This window comes from Emys orbicularis, chromosome 1 (genome assembly GCF_028017835.1).
Source record: "Emys orbicularis isolate rEmyOrb1 chromosome 1, rEmyOrb1.hap1, whole genome shotgun sequence".
Taxonomy (NCBI): domain Eukaryota; kingdom Metazoa; phylum Chordata; order Testudines; family Emydidae; genus Emys; species Emys orbicularis.
This window is the reverse complement of record NC_088683.1, coordinates 230,772,432-230,791,554: the sequence shown is the minus strand read 5'-3', so window position 1 is coordinate 230,791,554 and position 19,123 is coordinate 230,772,432. Positions and strand designations below refer to the sequence as shown.

At 40.6% G+C, this 19,123-nt stretch overlaps 1 protein-coding gene across 1 annotated transcript; it reads right to left on the bottom strand.

The window, feature by feature from the left end:
* Positions 1–294: 294 nt before the first annotated feature.
* On the bottom strand, positions 295–18,818 carry ASB9 (ankyrin repeat and SOCS box containing 9). The gene is made up of 7 exons (XM_065418123.1): positions 18,621–18,818; positions 11,392–11,471; positions 10,534–10,641; positions 7,732–7,882; positions 6,129–6,263; positions 5,065–5,256; positions 295–419 (listed from the first exon to the last, which is right to left on the bottom strand). The coding sequence occupies exons 1-7, from the start codon at positions 18,712–18,714 to the stop codon at positions 295–297; spliced, it is 885 nt and encodes a 294-aa protein (XP_065274195.1). The 5' UTR covers positions 18,715–18,818.
* Positions 18,819–19,123: the final 305 nt, after the last annotated feature.

Here is a 19,123-nt window from a genome sequence, read left to right as displayed (position 1 = left end):
ATTAGCTTAAAAATCATTTTCTTTAAAAAAATGATACATTTGGTCCTCATGTTATTTGCTTTCTGGTTTCTGAGCTGGGTCATGTTATCAAGTTTTTCTCCACAGCCACGAGGGCTAGAAAATTACTTGCTTTTTAATGAAAATTGAGATTCTCATCTAAGCACATGACTCCAGCAGCTGGAGCTTTCAGAGAAACATCAAATACCACAAGATTCACGGTAAAATTGCAAGAGTTGGCAACACTATGACAAACCTCGCCTTATTTTTACTGGTATGGTTTTGAATACAAAATGTTTAAATGTGGAGGAGAAAATGTTTCAGCTCATCCGGGAGCAGAAGTCCAGTTATTTTATGATGTTGTTTGTGTCCGAAGCACTTCCTAATGCACAGGCGGCACAACTGCATCAAGGACAGGGGCCCTGGAGAAAGATGCCACAAGACAAGTTATAACATGTGATTTTATTGTCCCAAGATCAGTTGTCACAGAACTGAAGCTGCAGCTATGTAACAAGGCCAACTTTTGTGTAGTACAGGCTAGACCAGCTTTACTGAAGGGCAACATTCCCAAGCTCTCAGCTCCTGCAGGCTCCTAAAAACTCAACACACTGGAAATTCTTTACCAAATCATTTTAGTCACAAGGTGTTTGGAGCAGGTAGTTAGTTTTTTAAGGGAGATCAGAGGTGGTGTTAGCCTACTGGGGGCCCTATGTTGGCCTATTTGGGGGGGAGGGTCCCCACACACACAACACATACTAAAAAAGCAAATGGGAGCCCCCGTGAGCTGCTCAGGACCCCCAAGCAATTGTCTAGTCTGCTTATGCCTAGCGCCTGCTCTGAGAAAGATTATCATTTATAAACAGATTTTGTAGCTGAATACTGAAAACAGCACACAGGGACCAATTCCCCATTGCTATGCTCCTGGTGCAGTCATTTATTCTAGTGCAAAAACGGGTGCTAAGCACTATCAAATGAGAAATCGCCTCTCACTTACCCCAGTAGAAGCAATTTATCCCCATGTTGCCCAGGTGTAAATGACCATACAAGAGGCAAAGCAGTAGTAAGTCAAGCCCACAACGTAAATATGTTGTCTTGGAACCAAACACAGTCATTCTTAATCCTTATACAGGTATGATTAGTAGCTGTATTATTTTCCTACAAGCTATAAGACAAATATTAAATACTTTATGTTGCTTGAAAATAAGAGATGATTAATGCTTCCTTCAAAATCCTTTCCCTGGAGTGAGATTCAAGTTTGCGGCCCACTGGTTTCTGCAGAAGTATTCGTAACAGTATAACAGTGATAAACACATAGCACGAGACGCAATATATAATCCCTTATTTAAACCTTCAAGATTAAATAGTCCCATGCTGATAATGCAAGCCCTAGTAAAGAATCTATGTCTTTTATTTAAATGTAACAGCATAACATGCTTAATGGAGGGCTTATCCTTCTTGTTAAGAGGTAGTTACTATGATGTATTTAAATACAAAACAGTTGGATCATATAACATGTCATTTGTACGGCTATCTCATCATACACAGCAGTTACAACAACAGAACAGTTACTGTCAGAGTAGATAAGGAGAGCAGACAAGCAGGACGCACTAATGGGGGAAGGCAGGATTGGGTTGGGTTTAAGCAGTGTAAGAAGAGATGAGCTTTATGAGGTATTTTAGAAAGCAAGACGGAATCAGTGAAATGGGATCAGGGAGGCAGAGACAATGATATCAGCTAAAAGTAAGTCCCAGTTAAGATTTTCTAAAAGAAGCTAGAAGATAAAGGCATTTGTGGTCACCAGAGAAGCTGTGTTGGCAGTAGCTGTGAGTAAGGGAGTTGAAGGTACTGGTGGAAGCAGCTGGTACTGCTTTTGGGTAACAGCTTTAAAAAACAGCTGTTTTCAGTGTCCCTCCACACTCCAGCTACCACTTTTTCAGCAGCTCTTCACAGCTGACTGGGTTCTCTTAAAGATGGTTTTACTGAGCAAATGGCTGTATCAAGAGCACTGTCAACATGCAGTATTAATGAGATGTATTAATGAAGCTGGTAAATACACAGGGCTTGATTCTCCACTGCTTTGCATCTTATGCTGCCATTTACACCTGTGCACAGAGAATGCAAGACTGTTCCAAGTCAGAACAGCAGCATTTTATACCCACATTACACAAGTTTAAAAGACTGTGTATGGTGCAAGGAAGTGGCGAATCCTGACCAGAATCACTTCATGCTTCAGGGTCTGTTCCTGCTGAAACTGGCAGAACTGCAGTTAGACAGATAAGGTGGGTGAGGCAGTATCTTTTATTGGACCAACTTCTGTTAGTGACAGAAACAAGCATTCGAGCCACACAGAGCTCTTCTTCAGATCTGGGAAATGTACTCAAAGCATCACAGCTAAATGCAAGGTGGAACAGATAGTAGAACATAAGCAGTGAGCACATATTCTAAGGGGCCATTCAAGATAGAGTGGCCCATTAACACCTCTTCAGTCATAGGACAAAAAGAGGGGGTTAGTGAGTTACAGATTGTTGTAATAAGCCATAAATTCAGTGTCTCTGTTCAGTCCATGATTTTTAGTGTTAGCAAAGTTGTGAATTTAAGCTCCCAGGCTCATCTTTTGAAACTGCAATTGACATCCATGGGAACAGGAGTGACTATTGCAATATTACATTGTGCGTTCCATTTTATTTTGTTTCCCATAAGTAAATGTCTCTTTGAGAACTTCTTAAAAGTTTAAAAACATTCCCATAAAAGCAGAAATGTTTCACTGAAAAAGAGAAAAGTTTTAAAAAAAAATAAAAAATCAATTTCACTCTCCTGAAAAATAACCAAAAAAATGCAAGGTAATTCTTGTATTCAAGGTAGTTCAATGTAGTGCTGTTTTATTTCTTTATTTTGCTAGTTCTCTGGAACACACGCACAACTATCTGTATCGTTCAGATAGAAAACATATGCAGTGAAACATTAGATTGGGGCAACAACATTCTATAACTGTTCATATGGGTGACTGTGGGCTGGTACTTTGGCCAATAGTCTACTGAAGCAAAAATCCCTATATGCTGCCATTTCCCGCACATTTGTAGGTAGAGCCTTCCAAGCATTTACCAGATGGAGGAAAAGAAAACAGAATGGAAACCAATTCTGATTAGCAAGTGAGTCTACTGGAATAATGGAGGCTGCACAGGATTGTGGGAAATACTATAGCTCACCTGCCACCTGTACCAGAGATAACCATACTCATAGAATGAATCTGAATGAAACCAAAAGGAAGTAACACTACAGGAAGGGAACTTGAAGGTTAAACAAAAGGCTGTGTATTTTCACATCTGTTTTCAATTGCTTCAGACCAGACAATTTAGAAACCAGCTGCTAGCAAACCTGGAACTTACTCAGAAAAAGGAATTTTGAAGAACGTTTGGGAAACACTACTCAGTAGCAAAATGGTCTCCAGAATTTTATTGTCCAGCCCTCTCAACTCAGCCCTTCCAATGTTACATATGGTTCTGTGGCTGCTCCCTGGACATGCATGACATATTCTTTTATCTCAGATAAACACGTGTGATGCGAGTCAGACATCTAACAGAAAGAGGATTTGAGTTCTGTAACATACAGCTGTGTGTATGGCAGAATGTGTTGAAAGACCAAATATCTGTGCCACGTAGCATCATGTGATTGTTTTCATAATATTATCGACTACACACACAGGGCCTGATTTCTCACTGTGTTATTCCAGTTTTACACTGGTGTAACTCCACTGATCTCAATAGAGTCACATTGGCATAAAACTGGAGTAATATAGTGGTGGATCATACCAGCAGTATCTTGTTTAACATAATGATACTAACTGCTGTTTACTACCTCCATAGGAAGTTCTAAATGAATATATTATAGGAATGTAACTCTATTGACCAGAAGCATTTTTCACATTTACCTGGCAAAGACATAGGATTTTTCCCCAGAATTCATGAATATAATATACCCAATAAAACAAAATGGATTTGGAACCATTTTGATTTACAGGTAAATAACAGCTGCTTTTTAAAAAGTTTAAATAAGAATCAAACCTAAAGATTGGAAGGGCTGGATTCTGCAGGACATAATATAGGACCTTAATAAACACATACCATACATACTTATTGTACCACCTCTTGGGATATATTTTACAACCTTTTGCAAAAAAGCAACACAGAGAAATTAATTTTCAGACACATTTTGCTACTTCTTAAGGTTTTGACCCAAAAATATAAAGCAAAAGGCAAGGAAATAGATCACGGTTACAGTCCATTTACTGTTTTTATACTGCATGAATTAAAAGCTTCCCAGCTGTACTTTAACACAGATTTTTCCTGGCATTTGCTGGACTTGTACCACAAAAATTACATTATTTAAACTCAGTGGGTATATTTCTGCTCTCTGGTAATCGGGCTCAACTCTCACTGGATGATTTGAGGTTACTTTCTATCCTTTTCAAATTTGTTAACATGCTCCAAGGAGAATCACTAGCTTAACACTACCCAGGAATGATCCAGAACCCATTAAAGTCAATGAAAAGTTTCCATTTGACTTCACTGGATTTAGGGCCAGTCCCAAGAAGAACACTGATAGTCAGAAAGAGGAAAGTTCCCAGTTGATTTGTAAGTGTTCTTCTGCTTACTATGTCTCCTAAGCTCATTTCTGTGACACATTACAAGCTTCAAGTCTGTTCACTGATGCCCTGGACTCTCACTGAAAACTCTGGGGGGCCACAGGTGCATGGGATGCAAATAATACTCTGTAGCATTTGTAGTGACTGGAAATTCCTTTTTGCTGAGACTGGAATCTCCATAAAGTATTTAATAATAATAATAATAATAATAATAATAATAATAATAATAATAATAATAATATTTCATAAATTAATACTCTGATGTTAATGGACATTGTGTCCAAATATCTGAGGGCAGAACTGAGCCCAGTTATTTTCAGTTTTGCTCCATGATACAGAACATGAAGAGCAGCATAGTAAATAATGTGCCCTTTTTTCAGCCACCTACAGGTTAGGATTTGAATAAAACAAATATTAAAGGACACCTTCTTTCTGCACAAATATTTGTGTTAAAGTGCTGCTTGGTGGAACCAGCTCCACTGGCCTTTTGCCTTCTGCATTCTTAGCTCTCACGTCTGCTCCAAAGTCAATCAGCAAGTGCACCAGGTCAGCGTTGGAATTCCTGGCAGCCACATGGAGAGGAGAGTCCAGATCTTTGCCACCATTTGCACTTGCTCCTGAAAATAAGGTAGGACCAAGAATATGATCACATTAGTAAAAAAAAAGTCATAGCTGGACCATCCCATTTCCTTTGCTACCTCCTAGGTCTCTGACCAACCTGCAGCAATGGAGGTTCCCACTACCCTCCTAGAAATGAATTTTAATAGTTAGGGGCTAGATTATGGCTTTAAACCACTGCCTGTGTTGGCATGGGATGAGGGGGGTCTGTGAATCAATGAAAGCTCCTTGAGACACTCTGCCTAAGGCTATGCCTCTGCTCTGGGGGACCACACACAGCAGTGGGACCTGCTGTACCCTCTTACGGCCCACAGACCAGTCTGCTGGATACTGTGGAGTAGGGAAAGGACACAGCTCTGCTCTCAAACCCCACATCCCCTTTCCCACCACCTGTGGAGTTGCTAGCACTGCGGGAGGTGCTCCGGTCTTCCAGTGTTTGCATGATGTGATTGCACAAGCCAAGGCCCCAGTTCAGTAGGGTACTTAGGCACATGCCTAACTTTACACATATGAGGAGCCCCATTGACCTGAGCGGGACCACTTGTGCTACAAGTGAGGCACATACTTAAGCATCTTGCTGAATGGATGACCATGTTTGCGTCTGGCCCTTGCACTGGTGTACAAAGGATCCAAGAATGCAAGGCTCAGTGCAATCCGGCCCCCTGCTCGAGGCGCATGTAGTTTCAACGGGAGTTGTGTGGCTATATCCCTTCTAGTCAACTTAAAATTCCACTACAATACCCAGAGCTACCTACATGATTCAAATGTTTCAGAATTCCAGCGTGTGAGTACCCCTCAGCCTTGGATGAGGACAGAGTATAAAGAGATGTTACAGAAAATAAAAGAACATCATTTTACTTTTTTTTTTTACCTGATTCAAGTAACTTCTTGGCACAGGCTACCTGCTCATTCTCACAAGCCACATAAAGCGGAGTACCCAGATGTTTGATGTTGAGGTCTATATTTACTCCATTGGATGTGAGGGATTCGACACATTCAATATGTCCTTTGAAAGGATAAAGGAGGGTCAAATAATAAAAATAAGGGGTTTCTGAAGGCTCCTCATTTTGTAGCCCAGATAACTCCTCCCCTCCCCCCCAGTGTAGATCAGTAAAGCTCCATTGATTTGGCAAGAGATTTTAGATTTCCATTTTTTCCTCTCCCCAGACCCCAGTATTTTGATACATTCAAAATGCCCTTGTCTATCCATCCCATAATGAATCATTTTGGTGGGATGGAGGAGAGAAGCAGCAGGTGACACAGCTCACAGACAACAATAGTCTCAAAGGTGCTCATCCAAACAGTCATCTCTGCCATTTTTGATTTCCTGTCTATAATGGCCCCTTCTTCCCCAGTCTCTTTTCAAGAGATTGGAATCCTCATTTTCTCTTTCTCTCTCTAGTCTGGTTAAGGGAACAATAGCCATTAGGAATATTACCATGTAAGGGGGGAGAGTTTACATTACACGCACGACCAAATTATGCCATGACATCTTCAAAGGAATGCATTTTATTTGCTGGGTTAAATCTGCACTGAAAAACACAAACAGCCAAGCTAAATCAGGGAAGGTCTTTGCAAGGCAGCCCAGTTACTTCCTAGGTTCTTGTATCTCATTTATTAGCTGAAATATTTTGCTCTTTATGGGGTCTCATTTTAGTATGCCTATTGCTAGCTAATGTGAGATCATTATCCATTCTCAATACTTAATGGAAAGTAGAAATGGCATTTGTTCACCATCAAGGCACTAAAGCAGTCTTCTTGTCCATAAGACTACAACAGTAGTAGAAATATGAGTCCTTGCTTCATGAAGCGCTTACTAGGAAATGGAAGTGTCTGTGAAAATTTGTATTGATTTCCAGTGCTTTCAGAAAATTCACAGTAATTCTCTCTTCACAGAATTCTCCTTATGGCGGACACGTTTGATAATTTAGGAGGTGAGAAGTTCAAGTTCAACCTGTTAAAATTGTTTTGTCAAGCTATGGTAGATGGAGGCCAGAGCAACACTGTTGGTGGGATACTTTCCCCTCCAACGAACAGCGCCATTTTGGGGACCCAGGAGAGATAATTACCAGATAAGGAAACACCTGCACCCTTCCTTCCACCCAAATGACAGTAGTCAAGCTGTGGGAGGCCCAAGGGCAATGTTCAGGTTAGAGGAACCCTCACAGCAATGCAAGTAGATGTGAGGGCTTGGGAGCCATTTTGTGTGGTGGAGGAAGTTAAGAGAGGTCACCTCACATACCCAGGACCTCAGGAGCTGATTAGGGACTCCAGGAGCAGGTATCACGGATGAAGACAGGATGGTAGAAACTGTGATACCAGCACTGAGAACAAGTATCATGGTTCTATCAATGATATATTTGTATTTTACATGAATTCAATATACCGACTGATCTTTCCTTTCTCTCACTAACTTCAACTTCGAGGTGTTGGTAAAAGGAAAAGTAATTCCGACTCTTGACTGAGTAACCTACCTCTCTTAGCAGCTTCATGGATAGGGGAAGCCAGATCACATGGTGCATGTGGGCTGGCTCCATGCTGTAATAATAGATTCAAACAGGCCACGTTGCCACTGACACAGGCATTGAACAAAGGAGTATGCCAGTCAATAGTAACTCCATTCACCTGACGGAAAAACAACAGGCAAGTAGTTTCTTTAAAAACAGTAATGATCTGGGAATATTTTAACTAGGGCTGGGTGAATATTTTCATAAAAACTGTTGTTTTCTATGAAAATTGAGAGTATTCAATTAAAATATTTTTTTTTTTTTTCAAAAAGGGTCTACTTTCTGTTGAAAATATCAACTTTTCATTGGAAAAACACACATTTTTTTTCCAAACCTGAAAACTATTTGACTCAGAAATACCACCATAGTGCTCATGGGAGTTGTCTGGGGTCATCATGCTCCCGTTGTCCTGTATGGGCCAGATTATCCAGCGGGACAACATCTCCCATGATGCACCATGGCTAGGGGCTTCCATGATATACCATGGTGGCTTAGCAAGAGGGGAGACTGTGGTGCATCATGGGAGATGAAGTCCAAACAGGGAGCCCATCCCATCGAGGAGAATGTTGGCATGAAACACCTGACCTAGAACTCCCAGGAGGTAGATATGATGGTGACCTTTGTGAATTAACATTTTAGGTTTTCCAACAAAAATATTCAGTTTTCAATTTTTCACTGAAAAGTCAATACTTTCTGTTGGGAAAATAAAAAAAACGAACAGAAATGTCATGAGACTTGTACTCATCACCACTCTGGGCACTTTGCTTGTACATTGTCTCAATTCCTCTCCATTTTTTATGTGCTTCCTGATTTTTTTAGGCGCTGATCCTGCATATTTACACTGTACTGCATTTATGCATGTGATTTGTCCTGCTAACGTCAGTGGGACTAATCACGTGTATAAAGTTAAGTGTGCACATACTTTTTTGCAGGATTATAAACTCTTTGGGATAGGGACTGTCTCTTCCTATATGTTTGGTAAGTGCCTAGAACATTCTGAGTGCTATAGCCGAGACTAAACTCAAGGAGCTCAATCTATTTAGCTTAATCAAGAGAAGGCTAAGGCAACTTGATTACCATCTGTAAGTACCTACATGAGGAACAAATATTTGATAATGGGTTCGTCAGCTTACTAGAGAAAGGTATAACACAATCCAATGGCTGGAAGTTGAAGCTAGACAAATTCAGACTGGAAATAAAGTGTACATTTTTAACTGTGAGGGTAATTAATAGAGCCCTACCAAATTCACAGTCCTTTTGGTCAATTTCACGGTCATAGGATTTTTAAAATTGTAAATTTCATTATTTTAGCTATTTAAATCTGAAATTTCACAATGTTGTAATTGTAGGGGTCCTGACCCAAAAAGGAGTTGTGCAGGGGGAGCGGGGGGAAGGGCGAGGAGTCACAAGGTTATTGTAGGGGGGGTTGCGGTACTGCTACCCTTACTTCTATGCTGCGGCTGGTGGCGGCGCTGTCTTCAGAGCTGGGTAGTTAGAGAGCAGTGGCTGCTGGCTGGGAGCCCAGCTCTGAAGGCAGAGCTGCCACCAGCAGCAACACAGAAGTAAGGATGGCATGGTATGGTATTGCCACCCTTACTTCTGCTCTGCTGCCTTCAGAGCTGGGCCCTCAGTCAGCAGCCGCCACTCTCCAGCCACTCAGCTCTGAAGGCAGCAGCGCAGAAGTAAGGGTGGCAATACCGCAGCCCCCCTAAAATAACCTCGAGACACCCCCCCTGCAACTCCCTTTTGAGTCAGAACCCCGAATTTGAGAAACGTTGGTATCCCCCATGAAATCTGTATTGTATAGGGTAAAAGTACACAAAACACCAGATTTCACAGTGGAAGACCAGATTTCACGGTCCGTAACGTGTTTTTCATGACCGTGAATTTGGTAGGGCCATAGTAATTAACCATTGCGACAATTTATCCAGGGTTATGGTGGATTCTCCATCACTTGCAATTTTTAAATCAATACTGGATGTTTTTTCTAAAAGATGTGCTCTAGGACTTTGTTCAGAGAAGTTCTGTGGCCTGTGTTACACAGACTAGATGATCACAATGGTCCCTTCTGGCCTGAGAATCTATGAATATATGAAACCAAAATATAAATAATAATAATGGCAGGGTCTGCTTATATCTGCACTTTTTTGTTGCTTTATTAAAAAGTGTCTTTTATGTAAAAAGTGGCAATATGCTTAGAGTTAAGCTAGGCACAGTGTACATGCAAAGTATAAACTTTTATATTTCATATTTTATCATAGCATATTATATTATAAATTAAGCCTCACTGTGCTTTTTGGAATGGCTGTTCAATATATTTTGGTCCAGTCAAAATAATTAAATAAAAAAATCTACAAGACCCAGCATCTTAGTTATACTTACACTCCTCCAAAAGTGTAAGGGGACCTTAAAATGTAAATGGTATTTACATCCACGTTAAGCTCCTTTTCACCACCAGAGTAGTGTAAATGGACTTTCATTTACATTAGAATTTGGTTCAGAAAACACTAGCAGGGTTCATTCTTTTCATACAGCTTACAATATCAGGAGCTTGAAATAGACTTTTTTAAAAATACAACTGGCCTTTTTATTGTTTAACTCATTATGGTACATTCCTTCACATCACACAATTCCTCCTACATAACACGCTGTAGACATCTCAACATGCAATCCTATGGTTTTCTTCTCATCGTTCAGTAAACCAATTATTATCCTGCAGGGAAAACTGAGTTTCATAGATCTGCTTCTAAACATCTGTGTTATACTTACTTGAGCCCCGTGTTTTAATAGGACACTAGCACAAGCAGGATGGCCCCCTAAGCAGGCTTCGTGGAGAGGAGACACATGATCTGCTGTAATGAGGTTAACACTGCTCCCCTTGTAAAATAACAGAAAATATTATTGGAGGCAATAACAGTAATGCTGACTACTTATATAGTGCTTTACATATTTTAAATTTCTTTGAATGATCTTGACTCCCAGCCGTTTACATCATCCACTGTGCCATGTGACCTATTCCGTCAAGATTTAGAATTGTGACTTCTCAAATAAAAGTGACCTTTTGATTTTTGTGAATATCTTATTTGCAATTTTGTCAAGAAATTCAGGGATTTTATCAAGTTGTTTTCCAGAAACCTCCATGATTTCAGGAGCAAGTTTTGATGGAAAAGCAAACCTTGCATTACAAATATTTTATTTAGCTCTACCACAAATCCTTCAACTATGAAAGAGTCTCATGAGATCTTGCAGATGTCACACAGGGTATTTCCCCAATAACTGCTCTCCTCCAACCAGTGTCTCAACAGGAGAGAAGGATATAGCTCACTTAGGCCCTAATCCTGCAAACACTAACACATGTGCTTAACTTGAAGTATATGAGTAGTCCCGTGGACTTGCATGGGACTACTTGTGCAAGAGTTAAGCACATGCATAACTGCTTGCAGAATCCAGGCTTTCATTTATATGGCTTTGCATAGATAATAAGTTGGCTATAATAAAACCATCCATCACAAGTGGAATTCACTGTACTAATCTCAGATATCTTACAATATAAAATACAGCCTGCATTCAACAACGGGATCAATGAGCAAAGCAAGCAGAATGTTCATCTCCCCAATAAAATGATACCTGATTGATGAGTTTCTTCAGAGCAAGCAAACGCCCGTGGATAGAGGCATCATGTAAGGGAGACCAGTCTGAAACGAAATCTGCAGAAAGAGAAGAGAAGTGTTAAGTATTTCATGGACTATTTCATTGCCTGACTTTATCTAAACTGGGTGACGGCCAGGAATTTAGTAAATCTGCTTCCTTCTAATGCGATTCTTAAGTATTATGTGATTTCCACTTGTTTAATACATTGCTCGCGTTGCTGCTGCATTCAGCAGTAGTAATGGTTCTGGTCAAGGTGTTTTATTACCTGAGCTGCCAGCCTTAACTCATTTGGAGGGAGTAAGAAGCAAGATACATTTTATGAGAATGCAAATTGTCTTTTAAACAAGCACTAAGCAACTAAGTTCCCATTGAGGACAAAAGAGTAATTTATACAGCACAGCCTGCCACTAGCTCTGAATTGTTTATAATACCTTTGGGGTTTTTTCAAGCTCAGCATACTTTACCAATTTTAAAAGGAAGATATTTTGAAAAGGTTGCAGCTGCTAAATTATTTACTTATAGCCAGAGATGGGCTAGAACTAACAACAGTTGATCGTGGTTGGTGCCAAGATACCCAGGGGTAATTGTGTTACCCGTTGACTTTGTACCTCAAGTTTTGGTGGTCAGAATTCTTGTAATGACAATAGGAATTAAGCATCTGCTGTGTGCTCTGTGTGGTTAGATGTTCAGCTACGTGTGTGTGTTCTTCGCGTGTGCCGTCCCAGCTCTGCGCAGACAGCCGGCATAGCACACCTCGAGCGAACTGCCCAATGACCACAAGACCCATTAAGGTACAAAGGCACGAGGACAGGTTTATTGTTGACAATGCACGGTAATAGCACCTGGCAGACTCTACGGCAGTGGTGGGCAATCTGCAGGCCGTGGGCTGTGTATGGCCTGTCAGGATAATCCGCTGGTGGGCCGCCAGACAGTTTGTTTAAATTTGCACGGCCGCCCACAGCTCCCAGTGGAGCATTCTGCCATATATTTCATGTTATAGCCGTCTCAGATGATGACCCAGCACATGTTCATTTTAAGAACACTTTCACAGCAGATGTGACAAAATGCAAAGAAGGTACCTATGTGAGATTTCTAAGGATTGATACAGCACTCAACCCAAGGTTTAAGAATCTGAAGTGCCTTCCAAAATCTGAGAGGGACGAGGTGTGGACCATGCTTTCAGATGTCTTAAAAGAGCGACACCCCAATGCGGAAACTACAGAACCCGAACCACCAAAAAAGAAATTCAACCTTCTGCTGGTGGCACTGCTTTGGATTGTTATCGAGCAGAACCCGTCATCAGCATGGACACATGTCCCCTGGAATGGTGGTTGAAGCATGAAGGGACATACGAATCTTTAGCGCATCTGGCATGTAAATATCTTGCGATGCCGGCTACAACAGTGTCATGCGAACGCCTGTTCTCACTTTCAGGTGACATTGTAAACAAGACGTGGACAGCATTATCTCCTGCAAATTGTAACCAAACTTGTTTGTCTGAGCGATTGGCTGAACAAGAAGTAGGACTGAGTGGACTTGAAGGTTCTAAAGTTTTACATTGTTTTATTTTTGAATGCAGTTATTTTCTGTACATAATTCTACATTTGTAAGTTCAACTTTAATTATAAAGAGATTGGGCTATAGTACTTGTATTAGGTGAATTGAAATATACAATTTCTTTTGTTTTTTACAGTGCAAATATTTGTAATAAAAATAAATATAAAGTGAGCACTGCACACTCTGTATTCTGTGTTGTAATTGAAATCAATATATTTGAAAATGTAGAAAACATCCAAAAATATTTAAATAAATGCTAATCTATTATTGTTTAACAGTGCGATTAATCACGATTAATTTTTTTAATCGCTTGACAGCCCTAGTTATTACCCATCACCTTGTCCATGTTGGTTCAATCAAAACATCTCTATTACATACTGCCATCCTAACCTTATCTTTTAAAAGGAATCAGTGTGTTCCTGTTATCCTTGGGAAATGTTTTTGTACCATCCTAATATCAGAATGTTTTGGTACCACTTAATATCAAAATGTGTTTGCGTAAGTACTCTGTGTTTAGTACTTCTTAGAAATGTGTATTTCTGCAATATCAGCTCGGTTCTTGCCAAATTCTGAAAGCAGGTCCTGCCTCATACTAGGCCTCTAATACAAGGGCTTATGTCTCAGGCACTCTTCCTACTACACTCTGTACCATTAAAGCCACAAAAATTAGATACAAAATGTACAGGGGAGACCCAGAGGAAGGATCTGTCTTAGCATGTTGTTTGCTTATTTTTAACACTTAATGGGAAGGTCAAAGTGCTTTAAATTAGCATTGGTGGGCTTCCTGGGGAAAGTGAGTTTTAAGGAGGGATTTGAAGAGAGTGGGCTCTCCCAAAAGGCAAGAACCACCCAATTTCTTACTGATTTGCTCCCCTGCAGCAACACTAAACCACCATAACATTGGCTCACTAAATTCAATCCTGTCTCAGCCACTTTAAAAACAAACAAAAACATAACTCCAGACTTTCAAAGGGCTCTGCAAATGATAACTGAAGTAAAGGATCCGAAGCAGGTGCAAGTGTTGACCACTCCCTCAGATTCCCCTGCATGATTTCAGGCCTAAAGCAAAACACTGAAATGCAAACAACTTTTAGCAACAATCCAGGGAACCAGCACACTGCACAGCAGTAGTGGGTGTGAGGAGTGAAATTTCATCCAAGGACATGAGGAGATATCCCTACTACTGCGAGAACTGCTCTGAGATTATTCATGTCCACATAAGCAAACACATCCTTGGGTTTTAAGGTCTTGTCTGAAAGGCCTGCATACAGTAAAATAGATGGAAGTCAGTTTATCTACCTTTAAAAGATGAAGTCCTAAATCAAGCTAGGATTTGAACTACTGATTCCAGGGAGTCTAGGTATTTAAAAATTGATACTAGACATGTGACAGTCTGCAAATGCACTGACATTTGGAAGGTTTTGATGGAAATGTGTCAGCATGGATGGCTGTGATAGGATCTGAAAGAGTCTTTTATACTGGGGAAATTGTTATGGTTACAATTTGATACAGGAATTGGCAAATTATTTTTTTTTAAAGAGAGAGAAAGATTTATTTGGTATTTGTCAGGCAAAAGAGCAACTGGATATATTTCATAAGACTTGCCAGCCATCCCTGGACTTGGTAGATCCACACAAATATGTGAAAGAATACTCACATTTATGTCTATGGACAGTTATGTTTAATTTCCCTGGTTGCTGAATTTATTAATTAATTTATTTTAAATTACTTCTCTTAGCATTAGGCACCTGTACAAATACTGAAATAATAGCAAAAGGATCAATATCCTTAACACAAAAGGCTTTGTGGCATGAGCTATCTGACCGCACTATTCAATCAGTATCACATATATGAAATAGAACATTTAACCATCAAGAGTCCCCCATAAGTAATCAAATAAGCCACCAAAAATCCTTTACCCTTTCGAGAGACTAACAGAGATCTTCAGCAGGCACATACGGTCAACAAATCTTAGCTCTGGTGGATCAAGAGAGGAAACAAATATGTTTGAGACTTATGGACCTGACACAGAAAATGCCTGGCTAGCAGCCACTACCTTTTAAGCCATGAGCTGCTAGTTAGATACCTCCACTGACTTAGCGATCGATTTATCGGGGATCGATATATCGCGTCTCGTTAAGACGCGATATATCGATCCCCGAACGCGCTCCCCGTCGACTCCGGAACTCCACCGGAGCGAGCGGCGGTAGCGGAGTCGATGGGGGAGCCGCAGCCGTTGATCCCGCGCAGTGAGGACGGGAGGTAAGTCAGAATAAGATATGTCGACTTCAGCTACAGTATTCCCGTAGCTGAAGTTGCGTATCTTACATCGACACCCCCCCCCCCCCAGTGTAGACCAGGTCTTAGGCCGCTGGATTACTCCTCTTTTATTTTTAATGATAACAACTGAAAGATATTACATCGACACAAGACACAGACAAGTGATGGCAATTTTGGACATATACTAGTGCAATGTCTGTGATTTATAAAGTTCTGTAGCAGGTAAATCATGAATGGTAATATTTTAGGGATGGTGGTATCGGGATATCCTAGGTGAATTTGGCTTTTGTTGTGTCTGAAACAATGAGTTACTAAAGGAACAAAAATGAGGCAAATTTTAAAGCATTTCACATTTTCCCAGACTTGAAGCCTCTGGGCAGTTTACCAAATGATAATTCAAAAAGGTAATAGTCGCACACATCTGATAACAGTAGTCCAATCTGTGAGGCTTATTATATTATTCAAATAAAGTAAATTGAAAGGAATTTGGAGTGCATAGTGAAGCCTCTGCAACTCTCTTGGGATAACAATTCAACAATACTTGTTCTAAAGTGGTTAAGAGAAAGGATGGGGCAATCCCAGTGGAACTCTGATTGCTATACCAAAGTGAACAGCTCAAAGCAGGTTGAGGCCAGACTGAAATATCTTCACTGGTACCTGGTACAGCATGTTGGCAGACAAGTCTGAACTAACTTCTGCAGATGGAATGAAGCCCTTACAATAGGGGTTCTTATCACAGACGGACAAACAGGTGGGACAGTGTATTTTTCCCAGAGGGGAACACTTCTTTATCTCCTGTGATGTCTCTGAAAAAGGCAGGCTGAAATCAGCTCAGCAGAGGAGAGAAAGACTGGAATGCAGACAAAGATCATGAATTCAAAGGGGAAGAAAGATTCACTCCTCTGTAAAAAAAAAAAGATTACTCAGATCTGTGGAATCTAGAGGAATCAATGGGCCAAATGGGAGGAATGACATGCCCTTAATGCACCCTTCCTGGTGGTAGTCAGTGCATGGAGTGCAGACATTTGTGCAGTAAGTCTTTCTGAATAACCCATTTTGTGGTGCTTCTAGAGAAAAGTATATTCTTTTTTTAATTTGGTAGCGGCTCACTTTTTTTCACAAGCAAGTCGGCATTGACTTCACTGAAACTACAGTACTGTACCCCAGCTAAAGATCTGTCCCCATATGGATAGTGCCACAGTGGGCCCAAGCCATGCTATATTGATTGATGAAGGGCATTATGCTATTCGTAATTATATGGATTTTGCTTTAAAAGCAATGTATGTAGAATATTGTTTATTAAATCACATTTATCCGTGAACAATATATGGTGGTTTTTCAGGCTGGAAAGTGGGATCATCTAAAGAATAAGGAAATAGTCAAGTTGTTAGAGTAATGGGGATCGCTGTCTCTGCTCATTTGCAGTAGATGTCATGGAAGTGGTTTTTATTTGTTGGGTGTATTGATAACATAGTCCTACATTTTTCCTATGTGGGGTCAATGATTGTCAGACATGCAGTTCTGAGCACCCACATGAGAAAACCTGAATCAGCAGTAAGGAACAACTAAAAATTGAAGAGCAGAAATATTACTAGTATCAGCCCAAGTACTGGTGTTTTTCTAGTGAAACATTTTGGGATTAGGATATCACTAATCTAAGGGCTTAAACCCCACACCTCTCCTACTCTTCTGGGTCAGTCTTAACCCTACAGTATAGCCTCTTCAAGCTCTCTTGGCAACATCACATATTCATTCCTCTTAGGGTTACCACTTGTATTGTATTCAGTCTCTTCCAAAACCTTCAGACTTTCCCATTTTGAAACCAATACCATCACAAAGTCTGCATGAGCTTCAGCTCATTTCCAAATTTTGAACTGAGAAACAATTACACTCTGATCTTTTATTGTTACCTACAGCTTATGTCCCAAGCTTATCCTGACAGAAGTATAATGCAAATGCAGGTATTACACACAGATGTGTGAACTACATGGCTATTGTATACATTCACAAGGGATTCAGGTGACAACCTAGTAACCACAAGAGTGAAAGTGCATAGTTATGCCATCACAATCTGGAGCTGTGTATGTAGCTTAAGTGTTTGACGTTTCCTTGTGTTGCATACTAGTGCAGATTTAGGCTGGGGCAGTGGTGCCCAATGTGGGGTTCCCCGGAACGCTGGGGGTCTGCCATGGGTTATGGAGGTGTTCATTCCTTGAGCCTTCTTAGGCCTCATTGGAAGTTTCTGTCTAAACATTATTTTGAATCCTTAAATTAGTGCCATTACCCTTTGCTTCATCGTATGGTTATTTATCTTTTATATTACCATAGTGCTTGTGAGCCCTAGTCCTGGACCAGGCTCCCATTGTGCTAGGCTCTGTACAAACAGACTTTCCTCCTTCATTCCAGATGCTGGAAACCTGTCATCCATTTAGGAAGAATCCATCTCAAATCCAGACTCATTTGGGATTTTATTGTTATCACTATTCTGCCACCCCCACAAAAAACAAAATCAACCTAGACCTAGACCTTGGTCACTTCTGCGCTGCAGTTGGCCTTGTAGTTCTCCTCCTATTCTAACTGCACCATTCTTTTTTTGTTTAGTAACAAATGGAAGATTTCCAGAGCTCTCATGAAAGAAAGAGGAATACTGCAATGTTACTGCACGTTATCTTCATTTTTCCTCCCCCAGCACGCTAGCCATGAACTGAAAGCGTAGCCTTCCTAGGAACACAACTAAGTGAAACACCACTAACCAAGCTGTATGTGAAAGAGATTTACGGTGTCTTTTGCCGCCGCATCGGCTTGTCAAACGCTTTGGGTCAGACTGCGAGCCTCTTACTCAGAGTGGTGAACAGAATGGGGCAACTTGTGTAAGTAACTACTCATCAGTGACAGAAAAGGGTTCGCAACCTGGCCCTTTGAGAATAATCCACAAATATCTGTAATACCACTAGCAAAGATTCATTAGTCTATCTTTAAAAACAAAAGAGGAACTTTTTTCGCTGAGTTAACACTGAGCATTCAGCTGGCAATAATGCAAACCAAACATGCCCACGTTGCAACTTCTTTTTCAATTATGTCCAGCTCAAATTGTAATGCTTATTTAACTTTACACAGATTCCTAATATTTGTGAAGTGCTTAAAAATAAAGTTTGGTTTTTACTGTCAGAAAGCACTAAGAGTGCATAATAAATACCATTGAAAATGCAAGAACATGTACACGGTTGTCTGCCTACGAACTGCATGTAAACAAGCTTTCAGGGAGAATACGCTTCTGGAGCTCTGCATATATGCCATCCATGGCCGTTCCATCACCACTAGAAGACTATCTGGAAGATTGTTTGGATAGATACAGTTATATTACTTACCACTCATCAGTGGGTTTGATAGAGAAGTTGCATGTGACTGTCCTTCCACTCCCTGGTATTTACTGGCATTTCCCTTTGCTCCTGCACCATCCATTGCACACTGGGCAGTCAAATTTCTGTTATTTCACTTCTCAGTTGGTCTTGAGAGTTCAAATTCCATCCTCCCTGATGAAAATCCTAGTTATGCAAGTAATTTATTAAGCAGACTCCGTGTGTGCAAGTCAAGCAGACTTCGTAGCAGACTGGAACTTGGTGCCAGCAGCAGTTTCAGAGTAACTCGAGTACCTGTGTGCAGATTTAATGAAACACCTCCTCATTCACTTGGTATGCAGCCAGAGATCAGACAGACCACACTGTATAAAGCGAGGGATGTGGCTGATGTCATATCCTTTCAAAAGCCACACCCAATCAGCAAGGCTGCCTTCTGTTTTTATCAGGAAGGAACTTCTTAGTTTGACAAAAAAAACAAGACAGAGCCAGCTCAACTAGTTGAGCAAACTCTG

Bases quoted from the DNA above. Each gene is read 5' to 3' on its own strand.
- ASB9 (XM_065418123.1), bottom strand. From the start codon at position 18,714: ATGGATGGTGCAGGAGCAAAGGGAAATGCCAGTAAATACCAGGGAGTG. The intron at 10,642-11,391 runs GTATCATTTTAT...TTATTTTACAAG, and splicing joins TGAAGAAACTCATCAATCAG to GGGAGCAGTGTTAACCTCAT. The intron at 7,883-10,533 runs GTAAGTATAACA...TTTTTCCGTCAG, and splicing joins TATTAAAACACGGGGCTCAA to GTGAATGGAGTTACTATTGA.